Here is a 16885-nt window from a genome sequence, read left to right as displayed (position 1 = left end):
GCTAGAACTATATAATCGGATATGGCGAGATGGAATGTATCCGCAGCAGTGGAAAAAAGCATAAATTGTTCCAGTACCAAAGAAAGATAAAAAATTGACAGATCCCAGTAATTACCGTCCTATTTATTTGACGTGCGCTATGGGAAAAATACTTGAAAATATGATAAATAATCGACTCGTTTGGCTTTTAGAAAAAGAAAACCTGATATCTTCACATCAGGCAGATTTTCGACAATACCATTCTACCACTGATCAAATGATCAACTTAGAGAACATTACATATAACAGCTTTATTACAAGGAAATAATGTGTCGAAGTCTTCTTTGATCTTCAGAAAGCTTTCGATATGACCTAGCGACATGGAATAATGCTCCAGATACATGAATGGGGTGTTCGTGGCAATCTGCCAGTTTTACTCAGCAACTATATGAATGACCGTACTTTCCAAGTACGCAACAACAATGAATATTCATCTGAAAAAAGCTTAAAAAATGGCATACCACAAGGTTCGCCGTTGAGCGGTACAATTTTTTACGATCGCCATTAATAAATTGATATTAGCTATTACAGTACAAATCAGCAAAAGCGTCTATATTAATGATTTGGCAATTGTGTATGCCAGCAACAAGACAACTATGGTGAAATACAAATTACAACGAGCGATTAACGCTCTAAATGAAGTTGCGAGGAATAATGGATTCCAATTTTCACCAGAAAAACACGTGCTGTGTACACTTCTGTAGGAAGAGAATTCATCACCATCCTATTCTGATAATGGCCAACAATCCAATACAACCTGTAAGGATAATGTGAGATTTTTAGGACTGATATTGGATAAATCCTTTACGTGGGGATTACATATGCAGGACTTGAGTGATAGATGAAAAAAAGCCCTAAACATTATTAAATGTTTATCGAACATCACCTGGGGCTCAGATAAAGAAATATTATTGTGACTATATAAGGCACTGGTTCAATCGAAACTCGACTACGGATGTATTGTTTATTCATCTGCTAGGAAGTCGCATTTAAAAAAGTTAGACGTAATTCATAATAGCGGAATAAGATATGCGACAGGCGCTTTCCGCACAAGTCCGGCAACTAGCCTTATATCCGAAGCCGGAATAATGCCACTACATTATAGAAGAGAGATCCTTTTGCTAAAATATGTAGCAAATATATGGGCTTTTCCTGCCCATATAAATAATAAACTTTTCAACAACCATCATATGGCTGCATTATACGAACGTCGTGCTACCTATTCCAGACCAGCCGGAGTTAGGTCACGAATTAAAAAGAAAATACGAAATTGCTATTCCAGAGACATTAACAATTTCTACAAGAGAAATACCGCCATGGCTTTTGCCAGCGGTAAATACAAGGTTGAATCTCTCTCGGGAAGAAATAAAAAAGAAGCCAGCAGTGATCATCCAACAGGAACTTTTATCAACTGTCAGTAATTACAAAGAACATATGAAAATTTATACTCACGGTTCTAAAACCAAACATGGTGTGCTGGATACTCCATATATGTAAATGGAGAAGCCTATTTTTGGAAACTGTCAGATATGGCCAGTGTCTATACGGCAGAACTTACTGCCATACAGCAAGCTCTTCACCACACAGAACACTATTGTGAAGAGAGAGTGCTAATATGTTCCGATTCTCTAAGTGCACTTGTTTCAATTCGGAACAAGAACATTCCGAATGTCGCCTTTCGGGCAGACGAAGCTGCCTTTCTGGCAGCTTCGACAGTCTGCGATGACTTGGATGCAGTTCCTGTACGGGTGGCAGATGTTAAAAACTGTCTAACTAGCATAATAAGAAACAAGTGGAATACTGATTGGAAGAGTTTAAATACAAAATTATACTCAGTCAAAACTTCTCCGTATTAATGGAAAAGCGACGTGAATTTGACTCGCCGAGAACAAGTGGCTGAAACCAGACTTAGAATCGGTCACTCGCGAATAACAAATTCATATTTGTTAACCGGCGAAGAAAGACCAATGTGCGGTGTTTGTAATAAAACATTTACAGTTAAGCATCTAATGAAAGAGTGTACCATATATGAGGACCTCGAAAAGAGGTTCCTGCTAAGAAATGATATTGCTGCTGATTTGGAAAATGGAAATGAAGAAAAAATAGTTGCTTGTTTATACACCAATGAACTTAAAAGTCTGTAAAAATGAAAATTTAAAGTCGTGTTAAACAAACTCTAAGGGTAGTTTTTATATATATATAAGGGGGTCTCGAAGCGTAGCACGTACAGTGACGGGTGGTAGCCCTCTTGCGGGGATTCGGGTGTTTTCAATGATGGCAGGGAGGACCCTCAAGGGTGGACTGAGGGCGCGAGGCTATGGGTATGCTCAATGCATACCTGTAGGCAAGTAGGTCAGGACCGGAAAGGGCAGCCTCCCCACCGAGGGGCTCTTTGGCCATCCTGAACTGGTGAACAGATTGCTCTTATGACGCTGGGAGGACCCCGATGGGTTACGCCCTACAGGACTGTTTATTGGGGGCAGTCAACTGCCACGGCATCCTGGGGCGACTGATATGCTGCTTAACGGGGGTTCTGGCCGCTCCGAGGGTACGTAAATAAATAAGCGAGACAGGTAGAAGGAGAATGGTATTGTAAAGACATATTTTCCATTTATGTTCTTTTAAATTTTAAGATCGGGCCCTCTACACCGCATAAGTGTTGTTTTAATGTTTTGTTTTGTTAATAAATGTTATGTGTATATTTTTGAGCTTCTAAATAAAATCTAAGGGCCTTCTACACCCGTACATATGACGATCCTGATGGTGATATTAACCTCTTTTTAAGAATACGACGAGGGCAAATGACCTAAGGTTATTTACTTGTAATACACAAACAAAAAAAAAAAAACAAAACAAAAAATAGTACATAAAATTTTATTTCACTTATAACTTCTTATTTTTTTCATTTGTTTATATTATTGTTATTGAATTATTAATTATTGTAACTTTTTTTACAATCACGGGTTAATAATCATTATTAAATCAATACATTTAAATTAAAAAAAAGTTAAAAAGAAAAAGGAGATGAAGTCTGATTCGAACCGATGTGCCTTCCCCTTCTATGATCCAAACATTTCATTTATTAAAATTTCATTTGGCTATAACTCTGGAACTAATGAAAATAATTACCGCTTATGATATATCATTGAAAAATCTCTCAATGAGAACTTATTACTGCAATTAATAAAAAGTCCAAAATCCAAATTCTTTTGGATTTTGAGCTTTTTTGGACACTTTTGGTTCAATCGATTGCAATCAAAAAAGGAGGTGCACAACTATGTGTTACAACAGTCCTACATCCAAAATTTTAACATCCTACGGCTAATCGTTTTTGAGTTATGCAAGATACATACGTACGTACGTACATACATGCACACAGACGTCAAGCCGAAACTAGTCAAAATGGATTCAGGATAGTCAAAACGGATATTTCCATTGAAATCTGAAAACCGAAATTTTTCGCGATTACAATACTTCCTTTACTTTTACAAGGAAGTAAAAATAGGTTTCTCTTCTCTATGACAAATTTATTATTTTAAGGTTACTTTATAATTAATAAATTATCATAATATATAAATTATGATAATTTTATTCTTTTGTTTTCTATTAAAATCTTATAAAAAATAAATTTTTGTAATTGTCTGTTATTGTTGTCACTGTATAAGGGTAGTAAAATAAATAACTAATATTTATTTTATAATATATTAAAAAAATTAAAAGAAATTTTCTTTTAAAAAACTGGTGCTAAAGAAATTTATATTATAATAATCATTCTTTTGTTCTTTTTGAATGGAAAAGAGCAAGGGCACTTACGAATAGCAGGCTTTTTGTTCACAGGAGGCTCATCAACTAACATAGAAAACTCTTCTAAAACTGGAGAATTCATCTACTTTGAAGTTGTTTAAAGTTTAATTAAATGGCTTCCTACTTACCCATTTCGTTTCTATTATTCAAAAATAAATTAATTTACAAGCGAAATAAAGAAAAAAATGATCGGTAATAAATAGAATCTGTGTATGCTGCTATTATTGTTTATTTATTTTTTTTTTTTTTTTACATAAAGGAAAATAAATAAATAAAAATACTTCCTTGTATTACCTTAATATCATTTATAATTTATCAATAATATTACGTATGACTCGCCTATAACAAAAAAAAATCATATCGCTGATTGAATCGTAGCAATTAACCTACATCTGGATACTTTTGTCAGTAGGCTTTTGGAATAAAAATTCCCACTTCCTCCTTTTAATTTTATTTTTGCTTCTGAAGTAAAATCATTCATTATTTATAAAATAAAAGGAAAGTACTGAAAAACGATTATATTGTTTTCAAGTTTATGAGTCTCAATTTGTAGCGAGTTTCGAGGAAGACAGATTTTCTCTGAAGTTTTATGAAATTTTATGACTTAACATATGAGTAATTCCCTTAATAATGAGAATCTAATATTGAATTTTAGAAAGAAAATATTCATTTTCCAATGTTTTAAAGTTTAATTAAATACTTCTAGGTTTCTTTTGATTTTTTACTAGAACTCGTTGAAAGAAATTTTAAATAGGATACAGCATTATAATTCATTACCGCTTTTTTCTTCGCCGTAGTTTATTAACTAGTAAAGATTACCTTTCTAATGTGTGACTGTGTGGGTGTGTGTGCCCGCGCGCGCGTGTGCCGTCATGACAACCTGAAGCACTTCATACTAAAGTATTATTTCGTGATATTTTAAGTTTATTCGCTTTAATTAGTGCCCTTTTTCCTTATTAAAAGCTTCAGCTCTATTTATTTTCTTTATAACTACTCGTATATACTATTTATGTGGTGGGTCTGATTAAGTGGTATTACCACATTCTATAGTATATTTTCCTTGTAAACGTATTATAAGTATTCTTTTCTTGTGAAATGAGACAGATAGAATTAAAAATGTAATCCCTTTACTCTTTCTGTTATTAAATATTCGATAAATAATAATAATAATAATAATAATAAATATTCGAAAATCAGAAATGATACTAAAATTAAAAAACGTCACTTAAGATTTTTTTTTCTGTAGAAAAAATTTATAATCGGTTTTTCCTGACGAAACCATATGTAAAAATTAAAATAAAATATCGCATGAGAGAGGGCCTCAAAAAAAATTCACCTTATAAATTCGATGAACATCCATGTATTTCAGAATTCCTGATGAACCAAGGCGGTTGAGTCACTCTCCTTATTGGATCATTTAATATTGCTGTCACTAGTTGTCTCCGAGAGTTTAATCCCATATATTCCAAATAGATTCAAGAAGATCTTATGTTGAAGAACCGTGCTAGAGAGAGACAGCTGAGAACCTACCTACTAGCCAATACATACGCTTAAATTTCTGGTCAATTTGTTTTTTCTTACCCTGTACGTGAATTCTCCCCATCGTATGTCGATCTAGGTGTAAGCCAACATATCTCACACTATCTGCAAGAATTTCAACGTTTATCAAAGTAGACTGGAGGGCAGTCCTCTCTCCTAGTCGTAAACGTAGCGTAGGTTGATTTCGCCAGATCGACTTTATTAATCTTCCATTTGTGCATTTTAGACTGCAATAGGCCTTCGACAAGTCTGGTTACCTGGCCTACTCTTCAAATTGAAATCTTGCTTTAAATCTTAGCTTTATTATTCGATACTGCGAAGTTACTTAAACGGTCGCTTCTCGCAGATTAGTGTAAACAAGATCTATCTAACTACTTTGAAGATGCCTCGGGAGTGCCACAGCCCGGTATTTATTCTTAGCATATACTACTGTCCTTCCTTGTCCAGAATCTGTTACAATTGCGTCGTATGCGGATGATACGGCGTATCTTAGCAGTTTACAATGAGTTGTAGCCTCGGAAAAGCTTCAGTCGGTGTTGGATGCAATCAGATAATAAATATCCTCAGAATAAGACTTACTGTTATAAATTTTATTCTGAGGATATATTTACTAAATTTTTTCCTGAATATCCTAATAGTTCTAGTAAAAGCTTCCCGATTAATATCGATCTTAATTTTCCTATTTATTAGTAAAACAGATCTCTAGCTTCCACTTATTTTAATATTGGTCTATAAATATAACAGCAATATATAAAGTTATTGTTTTTTTTGTTTTTTTTTAGAATGGAACTACTGGAACGGAAAGTGGAGGCAGAACGAATGGGTAAGTTATATGAACAAAATCGTAATATTTTTAGTTTTAGTTATCGGATACTTGTCTCAGAAATACCGAAATGGTTCAAATTATTATTTTTTCCAACATCACCTGAAAATATTTTTTTTCAGTAACACAAAAAAATTAAATTTAAGATATTAACTTCCCTAAGAAATTTAAGTAATAATGGTTCATATGTAATCATAACCTTATAAATTTGAGCCTATTTCATTATTTATTTGTCGCTTCTGACTGCCTTTAAGAAGTATACACCCTCTTCCTTCCGCTATACGATTTTCTTAATTATCTTTACATCTAAACCTCTTTTTATAGATTCAACTTTCAGCAAAACCGTTAACGTAAATCTATCTTCACAAAAAAGGAATTTTCTTTTGCTACGTACTCCACCTATATTATGTTATAATTTATTGGTATTTTGAAGTAGCGAACTCCTTTACTATTTCAACCGATACCTTTAAAATTTGACCTGTTAAAATCTTCTGTACCGTACTGTCGAACGATCAGTTTTACAAAGCAGCTTCTTTCATACACTTTATCGACAAATGACCACCATCTTTAATACAATAACTTACTTTAATAAGTATCGATCAAGTTTCCATTATAGGAAATTGTATAACCGACATATCGCCGGTTACAGGATTCACACTGCTCTGATAAAATCAGAAAGACCGAATCAAATTAAACTATTTCTACGTCCTGAGCTAATGTCGGTGAGGGTTTGAAAGCACTAGTAATAAAAAGGTAGGCAGTCTTTGTAATTTTAGTCAGTTCATAAAGACTTGCCTGTCCTTTTATCTTTGGTGACTTTTATTTATAAAATTGTAGTAAGGATTTTTAATTAATCGATCAGCAGTCAAACTATTTCCTAAAAATATATTATGTATGTGGTGTTCTATAATATTATTTTTATCAGTTCAAAATCTCCTAAATTTTTTTTGTAAGTCTGACTATTAGAAGTTCCAGCGGTACACCTATTCGGGTAGGCTTGATCTCCAAGAGAGGTTTGTTGTATATTATTCTGACTGTACCTTAAAGAGAGAAGATAGAATACACATTTTGCAAAAAATAATTATTAATAAGATAAATAAATTTTACTTTTCCCTTTCTATTCAATGAACATAATGAATTCTCTTTATCAAAAAAATCTTCTTAGAACTCACTATGACACATTTCTCTCCAATAAAAACTCATGGTGTGTTGATTTGTTTGTTGTATGTGGTCACATTTTTATTTTAGCTGCTAAAATATATATGTAAATGTATTAATCCTTTTACTTACTATAGTTCTGTCACCATGGCAACAGAAATATAAATAAGTAAAATTACTAATCTTTTTTTCTTTATGAATATGTGTAAAATACTTAATATTCTCATAAACATAAGATACGAACAGGTCGAGAGGGTCCAGGGGGCGGAGCCCTCTGGCAAGATGGTTGGATGAGCGAAGCTAACCCTTATCGGTTAGTAATTAATAAAAGGAAATTTTTTTCTTGTTTACTTTTGCTTTAAAAAATGTTGTTAGTACAGCAAATCGTTTTATTAGTTTCATCGAAACAACATCGCATGATCTCTACAGAACACACTCAAGCGACTAAAATTATCGCTTTTGGCCTGAGTCACTTCAACACAGCCAGTAACAAGATACAAGATGTCTGTCATTATCGCGCACATGACCTTTAGAAATAATTATGATTAAGAAACGAGGGATGGGAATTAATATTATTTATTTGATGGCATGAATAAATAGTTGCGTAAATGCTAAACCATACGAGAGTATAAAGACAATTCTGCTTCAAAAATTCCTATAAATCTTGCATCTGATTATTACGTAAACCCTTTTATGAACGTAATTGTAGTTTTACCGTTGTTATTACCTGCTACTTATTATATAAACATGAACGTCTTCCTGAAGTATAAATTATAACTGTAAAATTCTCCGCATAGTTCTTTGGAAAGAAAGATTTTATAAAAATACTCAAATTTATGATTTTGTTTGAAAAATAATTTACTTTATTAACTAAAGATAATAAATAACATAATAATAATAAAGATAATAATAACATAAAACAAATAAAATAGATGAGATTTTGATAGATAATTTAAATTATAAATTTTATTGAAGTAGTTACAAAAGACTGATGTATGAAGTTTATTTACTTAATAAAAATTACGACGATTTTTTTTTTTCAATCAACATCTGTCTGCTTAAACCGTGGCTAAGTCGAAACATTGAACTATCCATTCAAAGCAGAAGAAAAATAAAATAAATATTTTCTTGTTTACGCTTCTTCCTTCACGCTTTTCTGCGTCGTCTTTTATATATCAACTTGTTCCAGTTTCCTCTTGCTTTTTCTAATGTGTTTTTCAATCACAGTATTGGCGTATCACGATTATTTTTCTTTAAGCTGTTTACATTTTACTTTCTGAACTTCTACCTCTTAATATCTATTTTTTTTAACAAATTATTTTTTCCCTAATGCCTTGTCTTCAAAATGTTTGGAAATGTTTCCCGTGTTGAGAAAACGGATTAAGATTTTATTCCTAGGCTTATTATTTTTCTAAAAAAATACGAGAAGAATTCTACGGATCAATTCAGTAATTTCGCGTAATAAAAAAAGAAACACAATCTTTCCTACGGCTGAACCGCACATTAAACAGATTATGAATTTCAGTACATAGAATGATACACAAATCGCCTGTTACTATCGCTCACTTGAAATTAAATATTTGAAGTAATCCCTTTATTAGTGACAAAGTATTTATTGTCAATGAATAGTTTGAAATGGGGCTTCAGTGTTTTTATTTATTAATTTTTCTTTCTTTAAAATATATCTAGTTACAATACTTCATGTTGTTCGGGTAAAACATTCGATTTTATAACACTGCTAAAGTATTTAAAATTTAAACATGCAAATAGTCAAAGAAGACATTCAAAACTTATACTGATTCGTTTGAATATTTTTGCAAGCGAGTTATAAATATAGAAGACTATCCAATAAAAGAGAAAACAAGTACTCAATGGTAAAATACATATAAAATTGAAGAGAAGAAATGAATTTTTTAGAATGAAAAGCCACGGTTGTCATAGATTATAGTGAAAATTCCTTGAGAAAGAGGTTATAGTGAAAGAGGGGTACTAATTCCTTCAGAAATTACTACACCTGCGACAAATGTAAAGAAATAAATGCATTTAGTTATGTTGATATCGAAAAGCATCCTTTTGTATTACAAGATTGGAAATATTTATATTATGCAATAAAAAAAAAACGGGTTATATATAACCCATTATGGGTTATTATTCATAATAGGTTATATTATCCGTTATGTTATACATAAGATAACCCATTATGTTTATAATGGTTTAAAAATTAATGTTTCTAATGTATTTATGTTGGATGTTTTGGGTTTTTACTTATGGCTTAGTGATTTATTGAGATTTTTTTTCATTAAAATGGGACGGCTTATTTAGGTAGTAATTGAAATCATGTATATATATGATTTTAAGAATTTTGATGAAATTTATTTGCATTAGTATTAGATTCTTATTATGTGCTAGTCGTCCGTTGTTTCATTCACCCAAGAAAATAAATAAAGCTCAGTTTCAAATGTCGATACGACTATGACACTTTTATCCTTAATTCACGCATGTTTCATCTTCTTTCTTAAATTATCCATTTAAATCAGTATTTGAGCTCGTAATACCTAGTAAAACAGTTAGATATCTAGAGTGTAATAATTACACTCACAGCCAATAGCCACAGTGAGTTTTGTAGAAAAACGTTCTTATTTTTTCGGAAGGTAATAGGAAATAAATCATTTCATTATTTTAATGATGATCAGTTGTTTTATTCAGTAGGTTATATTTCTTAGTTAATAGTATCAACATTAACTAAAACATTACTTCTTTGGAGATGAATTAACTACAATATCTTTCTTTTATAATATATTAATCCATTATTACATTAAAATATACCGATAGGTTAATCTCGCTTATTTGTTTTACGGTATTTGCTTACAAAGACCTTGGTCATAGTTCCTACTACTACTAGTTCCTACTAAGGTAATAATGAGCCATACAACTAAAATCTTTTTGTTCAACTGGGTAATAGGATAATTCGGATGGTGAGTAAACGTTCTCTCATTCTTTTAGTTCCATTAAAAAATTCTTTTATTTCCTTTGATATTTTAATAAATTACAGAAGCGTTTAGAATATCTTCCGACCAGTTGTCTTAAAATAAAATTATTTTTTTATTTATTTTTTTAACTGCTTATAAGTTGTACAATTTGTACGGTAGAGCTTGACGAACAAAATAAAAACAATTAAATCATACACAACAATAAATTAGACTAATTGCTTTCTACATCCTTATACAAATTCTAATCTTCAATTACATAATAATTACACTCAAAATATTCTTCAGACTTTACCAATATGCACTAATATTCATGATATTAATTATCATGTTTGTATAAGACTAACATACCTGCATCTTAAAATACTTAAAATAAAAATTATCCCTCACTGCTACTCCATATAAGTTGATACAATATTGTACAGTTAGAAATACGTAGATTTACAAAATTATAGCGTACCTTCTAAATGTTCTATCTATAAATTTGAATAAATTATTAATTTTTTCAGAAGTATCGCCTTTTGACATCAGTGAACTTTCAACAATCATCGGTTTTCTATAGTACACTCGCCCAAACCTTTATAAAAAGCACAGTTATTCAGAAAACGATTCAAATCTTTTGTTACTATTCTGTCTGGCAACCTCGATCAGAACTCCACTTGTGCCTAAACCCATCGTAATACAATATTACGATTTATAATATTACGTAATACAGTATTACGATTTTCTTTTATTCAGCCTTACGTAGACAGTAATATAGACTTTTACGAAAACATATAATGTAATTATATAGAGGATTAAGCCTAGAGGAGTAATTTAGCCTTCCTGTTCTCTAAAATTAAAATTTGTATTCCTTTAATTTAGCCGGGTTCTGTTCCGCTATAACCACTTAAAACCAACCTCACCTAAGAAGTGCCTTAATTGTGAACACCGGTGGTCCCGGAGGTTAAACAAAAAAGAAAAAAATACAAAAAAAAGATCCTCATCTTACCACGTAACCTTGACCGCCGAAACAGTGACTTAAAGAATTTTTTTTAAATTACAATTTCATCCAGATGTCTAAAAACACAGACTTCACACCCATATATCAGTGCATACTCGATAATTGCATTAAATAATCATTGTAATACGGTAACCGACCACTCACCACATTTAATTCTATATAAAGTCTTGTTAACAACATGACTCGCTTTGCTCGTCTTATAAATCATTTATTTACAAGTCTAATAAAATAAACCTAACGTAGAAAATGATAGATGACATTAGAAAACGATATTTTGCCACCTCTGTAGAAAAAGTTTAAGGATTTTTATTTTTATTTCACCATCTTTTCTAAAAATCCTGACTTTAGTCTTTTCAGAATTAACCTCTAAATACTTTTCCTAGAATACATTTCAAGAGCATCAAGTTTTCTAGTGTCTCAATTAAAGTATCAAAGAGCAGAATGAGTTCATCAGTAAATAATAATGTAGACGCACCTGCTTTTTGACTTATTGACACTTCACAACATCCCGTCTTTTCTTTTTTTTTTATTGTTTTCTTATATTATTGGGGGGAAAAATGAAAAAGAAATTCTTTTACAGAACCAATATTACTCTGTCAATGAGTTTTTAATCTTTTTTTAAATGTTGATTTTCTGCATCTTCGTTTAACATGTATATGTTCAGATGAATGTTCATTTATTTATTTTTAATCAGGGTTGTTTCAACTTTTCCGTTAATTTATTCTTTGGATATAAATAGCACTTGAGAAGCACGTTTATTTGTAACAGTAATCCAACGATATTTATATTAGTTGTTTATAACTAAAAGAATGTTAAAATAAATGGTCCAATATATTGAGGTTTGAGCAGTAATTCGTTTTTTAACGACGACAATAAATTTGATATTTTTGTGGACCAAATGTTATTATTGAAAGTAAATTATGTCATTTGTTTGTAAAAGGCAGTAAGAACACTCAAAACGACTTAAACCATACCTTTTTTTTATAATTATTATATAAATTATTTCATAATTTGTGATGCTTCTGTGATCAAATTTTACCACGGTTTCGTTGATCGAGACAAATGTCGGGGCAATTACTTATTTTATACGTGTAGTAACACACCTATACATTCATGAATCTGATCAGTTTAATGTATTATTATATATAGATCAGAATAAATATTTATTTATTTTTAATAAATATAAATATTAATTTGTGTCAGAAAACTATCTGAACACAACTAATTTATTTTATATCTAATTGATTTTTTCCAGTAATTTAGACTATATTAAATTAAATTATATTCAACGCATACGTTGTTTTATCCTTTTCCATTCGTAATAACTTAAGATTAGTCAGAATATTTACAGATACATACTGTTGTAGTATGAAAAAAGTTTCCATCATTACGTACGTGCTTCACCCAGGGGAATTAATCGTAGCTGTACTTCAATATTTTAGTTTCTACTTCATCAACTCGTTCGAATAATATTTTCAGATACACATACGTAATGATTTTACAGACCAACCAAATCATTATTAAGAAATTTTGGTAGCCTAAAGTAAACTGCATATTAAATTCAAAATTGCTACTGATGTTATCTTTTTACTTGTTTTATCAACATTCATGATTTTTGTTTAGTTTTTTTTTAATTTAACTGTTTAAAGAAAATACCATGCTTTAAATAAGTTTTTCTTATTAAGTGATAAGGTCAGATATATCTAGTATAACTAAAATCCATTATATATTTTCTCAAAAAAAATTGTTAACAGTTCTTAAAACATACATTTTAAAATTTTGATTGACTACCATTTTAAGGCAGCATTTTTTAGAATAGTTTTTTGTATTCGTAAAACTAATATGCTACATCATAAAAACATATATTACTATTACACTAGCAGATATGTGGATGAATTCTTCTTAGTTTTTAATGAAAATAAACACCTAAAAAGAATAGAAACATAATAATTAATGAAAATTAACAAAAAATTGAAGGCATTTTAGAGGATATTAATCAACAAAATAATAATATGTAGTTTAACGAAAATTATATATTAAATATTTTATTATTATTACGACAAAAATAATAAAATCAACATTTTAGATGATATTGTAAAATAAGATCATTACTCAAATAAAAAATGTTTAACAAAGAAATACTAGGAATGTAGTTATTCTCGAAATCACTGTTACACGGTCATAAATTTTTCTTTTCAAATGTTGTTACAGAAGAAAGTTAAATAGAAATAATATTTGTAATATAAAACAAAAAGCAAGAATTTACGATCGCATAAATATAAAACAGTTTTGACGTAAAAACATATGTTGTATAAGAAAACTTATATGTAGTTATATTATTTATATGAAATAAAAAATAATAAGTAATCAGAATTAGTTAATCGCACTGAAGTATATAAAATAGAGTCCAGATTGTAAATTAGTTTACGAAGGACAAACAAAATTTTCATTACATACAAGATGTAAACAACAAAAAAATCGTTTTTTCTAAACTCAATAAATGTAATTCTAACAAAATTTCTCATTTTTAAAATAAGAAAACATAATTTTTTTTGTTAATGAGAAATTAAATTTATTAAAAGGAGTCTATGAAGGATCATAAATAGATTTATATGAAAATTATTTTAATTTTTTGTTATTGGATAAATCATAAATAATTAATAGAGTAAATTCATATTTTCAATATAATATTCATAGGTAACTTTTTAAAATTATATATAGGAAAATTTTTTAATCTAAGTATAAATTATTCAATGATTTAAAAAAAAATTTGTTAAGAATACTTTATCGGTATTCTGATGAATAAACGTCATCCCTTAGCAAGCAGTTAGAAAGATATTGGCAAAAATTTACTTAATATTTTAGTCACGAAATTTTTTTTAGCCTAATTGCTCATTTATGTACATGTGAATCTGTTATTACGAACTAAATCTGATATGATTAGAAGTTTCACACGACGTAGTATGCGGGAAAATGAGGTATTACACATAAATATTATTGTGTACCATGAAAATTCTTTTGACATAAGCTGAAAACACAATAACCTAAACAATATAATATACCCAAAACATAATATGATCAATTCGATCATTAGAAAGATACATTAAATTCTTAAATGCAGAGTAATATATTTGTATTAGAAAATATGATATTATACAGCACTATTATGAAATCTCAGATAAGCTATTTTATATATGTTCCTTATTCACGTAAGAAGAGAATATGTATAAAATATAGAAACCTAATGTAATCTTACACATCATAAGGTATGAAGAAGCCTAATGTACAAATTACTTTTAGCCATTACTTTTAATTAACCATTTAGATTTTATTTTAAGAATTGCTGGACCTTGTTGATTTTTCTTTTTTATTACCTACCCATAATTATTATTATGGATCATTTTGTAATTTTTAACTCAATTCAATTTAAAAATGTAGTTATCAAATATTCCAAATTATTAACTTGGTTGATACAAAAACTCGATTTTAATAATTTTTTTTTTTATAACTGAACATTTTTATTTTTTCTGTATGCCAGTATTTCTGTATCAATCCCGAATTAGAGTTTTTCTACCTTTTTTTTAAGTAGAATCTTGTATCAAGAAATCATCATAAAGATCTAGTTAAGATTAAAATATTTTCAGTTGAAAAGTAGATAGATTTAAATGCATTATTCTGGTTGACACTCCTATTGAGAATTTTTAAATTTCTTCTTACTGTCTGTATTCAGGTTAGTTCTTTCTAGAATAAAAACAAGGTACAGTAGACATACAGCTTTATATAAAGCTACTTTGATAAATTTTACTTGAAATCAGCGTTATATGTAGTTTAAAAATATACGACTACAGGTTTTAATTTTCCGAAACAGGCGATGTACTAGTTAGGTATACTCGTATTTCTAGATTATTTAAGTGAATTTACTCCGTACAAAGGAAAGTATAAGTGAGATTATTAATTATTCAAAATTATAAGAACAAAGTAGATCAGATTATTAAGTTGTGATACTAGATAAAAATAGAATTTTAATATGTTTGATGTTAAAAAGAAATTAAAACACCATCTGTGATTCTATCTGTCTGACTTTACCGATCATCCCTTTCTATTACGCTAACCTCCGATGTTTCTAATCTTAAAGCGAACAGATTAAGTATATCTCCGAAATGGGCGTCATTAGATTAAAAAGGGAAAAGTTTTTAGAGGGAAACGACAATTTGAAATAAGGAAATAGCAACCCTTTAAGGCAAAGCTATAACGTTAACTCGACCAGACAAGACCACGAACATCTAAACGATTGTGTGAAATGACATCGCCTCCAGTCACGTTACGTTTAACTTAATATTATTGGTTTAAATGTGTTATTCATCATTATTTAAAGTTTATAAAATATACTGGAAATACATTTTGTATCTCATTAACATGTGGCCCCCAAAAAATCAAAATTATAGCCTACGTATTAGCTACAAAAATTGGAAAACGGTGACATAAATAAAGGAGTTATGAAAATAAAACTTAGAGTTAGTATATCGGTTCAATGCTACCTTCTCTACCCTTTATATTTTTAATGAAAATGTTAAATAATATTTGTGCTTTCCTCTTCGTCGGTATAAAATATATTAAATGGCGTAGAATATTTGAAACGTTATTTTAGCCAAAATAGTTAAAATAACAGAAGTTCTCTTAGTTTTTATCACTAGCTATTTTTTCTTTCATCATTTACAATTACAACCCATGTTTACTGTTAACACATTTTATTCTTATTTTACAGTTATGGAACATTTTTTTTTAAAATTAGATTTACTTTAATTGAATAATTAATAAATTTCTTTTATGAACCTATCTTTATTTATTTATTTTTTTTTTTTACTACTGGTTAATTTACTTCAGAATTAAAAAAGTTTTTTAAATAGGAAGGACCATCGTACTCGCAAATGAAATGTGAAATAGAATTTTAAAATTTATTGTATTTTTTTTTAAGTGCCATAATTTTAACGGTCATCGACGACCACATATTATTAGTCACAAGTCCCTCCCAAAAATAATGAAGGTACTCTTAAAAATAACAACCAACCCATGTCAAGCTTATTATAGAAAGTGAGGGGTGATTTGGTTTACCGCTTCTTTTATCCACTTGATGAATATACGGCTTGCTATCAGCAAACCAGGATCACCAAAATTTATTTGGTATTCATTCCTACAAGTGACACCTTGCGTTCACTGGAGGGACTAGCTGTATAGTGAACACCATTACTCTTTGCTTTACAATTAGTGAACACTTATATGAAATTGGAAGTTTTCCTCTTCATATAATTTTCTAGTTTTTTTTTTTTTTTACTATTCGTTTGTGAGTCCTTTGTATTTATTTTCAAGTTATCAACCTTATTTATTCGAAAGGGATTGAAAGCTTTAATAAATATCTAGCTCACATGATTCCTAATTGTTGCTCTACCAGATTAAATTTTAAAAAAAGAAACCCATTATTTTTGGCCATTGATTTCAAATAAAATTGTTGATCGATTCATTTTGATTATTTTC

At 29.6% G+C, this 16885-nt stretch overlaps 1 protein-coding gene across 3 annotated transcripts in view; it reads left to right on the top strand.

The window, feature by feature from the left end:
* Positions 1-16885, top strand: part of unc-13 — a 915368-nt gene that overhangs the window by 575714 nt on the left and 322769 nt on the right. For all 3 annotated transcript variants that reach the window (XM_075371044.1, XM_075371036.1, XM_075371027.1), the window contains exon 2: positions 6165-6205. In XM_075371044.1, coding sequence (XP_075227159.1) covers positions 6165-6205 — 41 coding nt within the window. The remainder of the gene's footprint in view (positions 1-6164; positions 6206-16885) is intronic.

This window comes from Lycorma delicatula, chromosome 1, assembly GCF_047948215.1.
Source record: "Lycorma delicatula isolate Av1 chromosome 1, ASM4794821v1, whole genome shotgun sequence".
NCBI classification, from domain to species: domain Eukaryota; kingdom Metazoa; phylum Arthropoda; class Insecta; order Hemiptera; family Fulgoridae; genus Lycorma; species Lycorma delicatula.
This window is presented reverse-complemented; position numbering and strand designations above follow the sequence as displayed.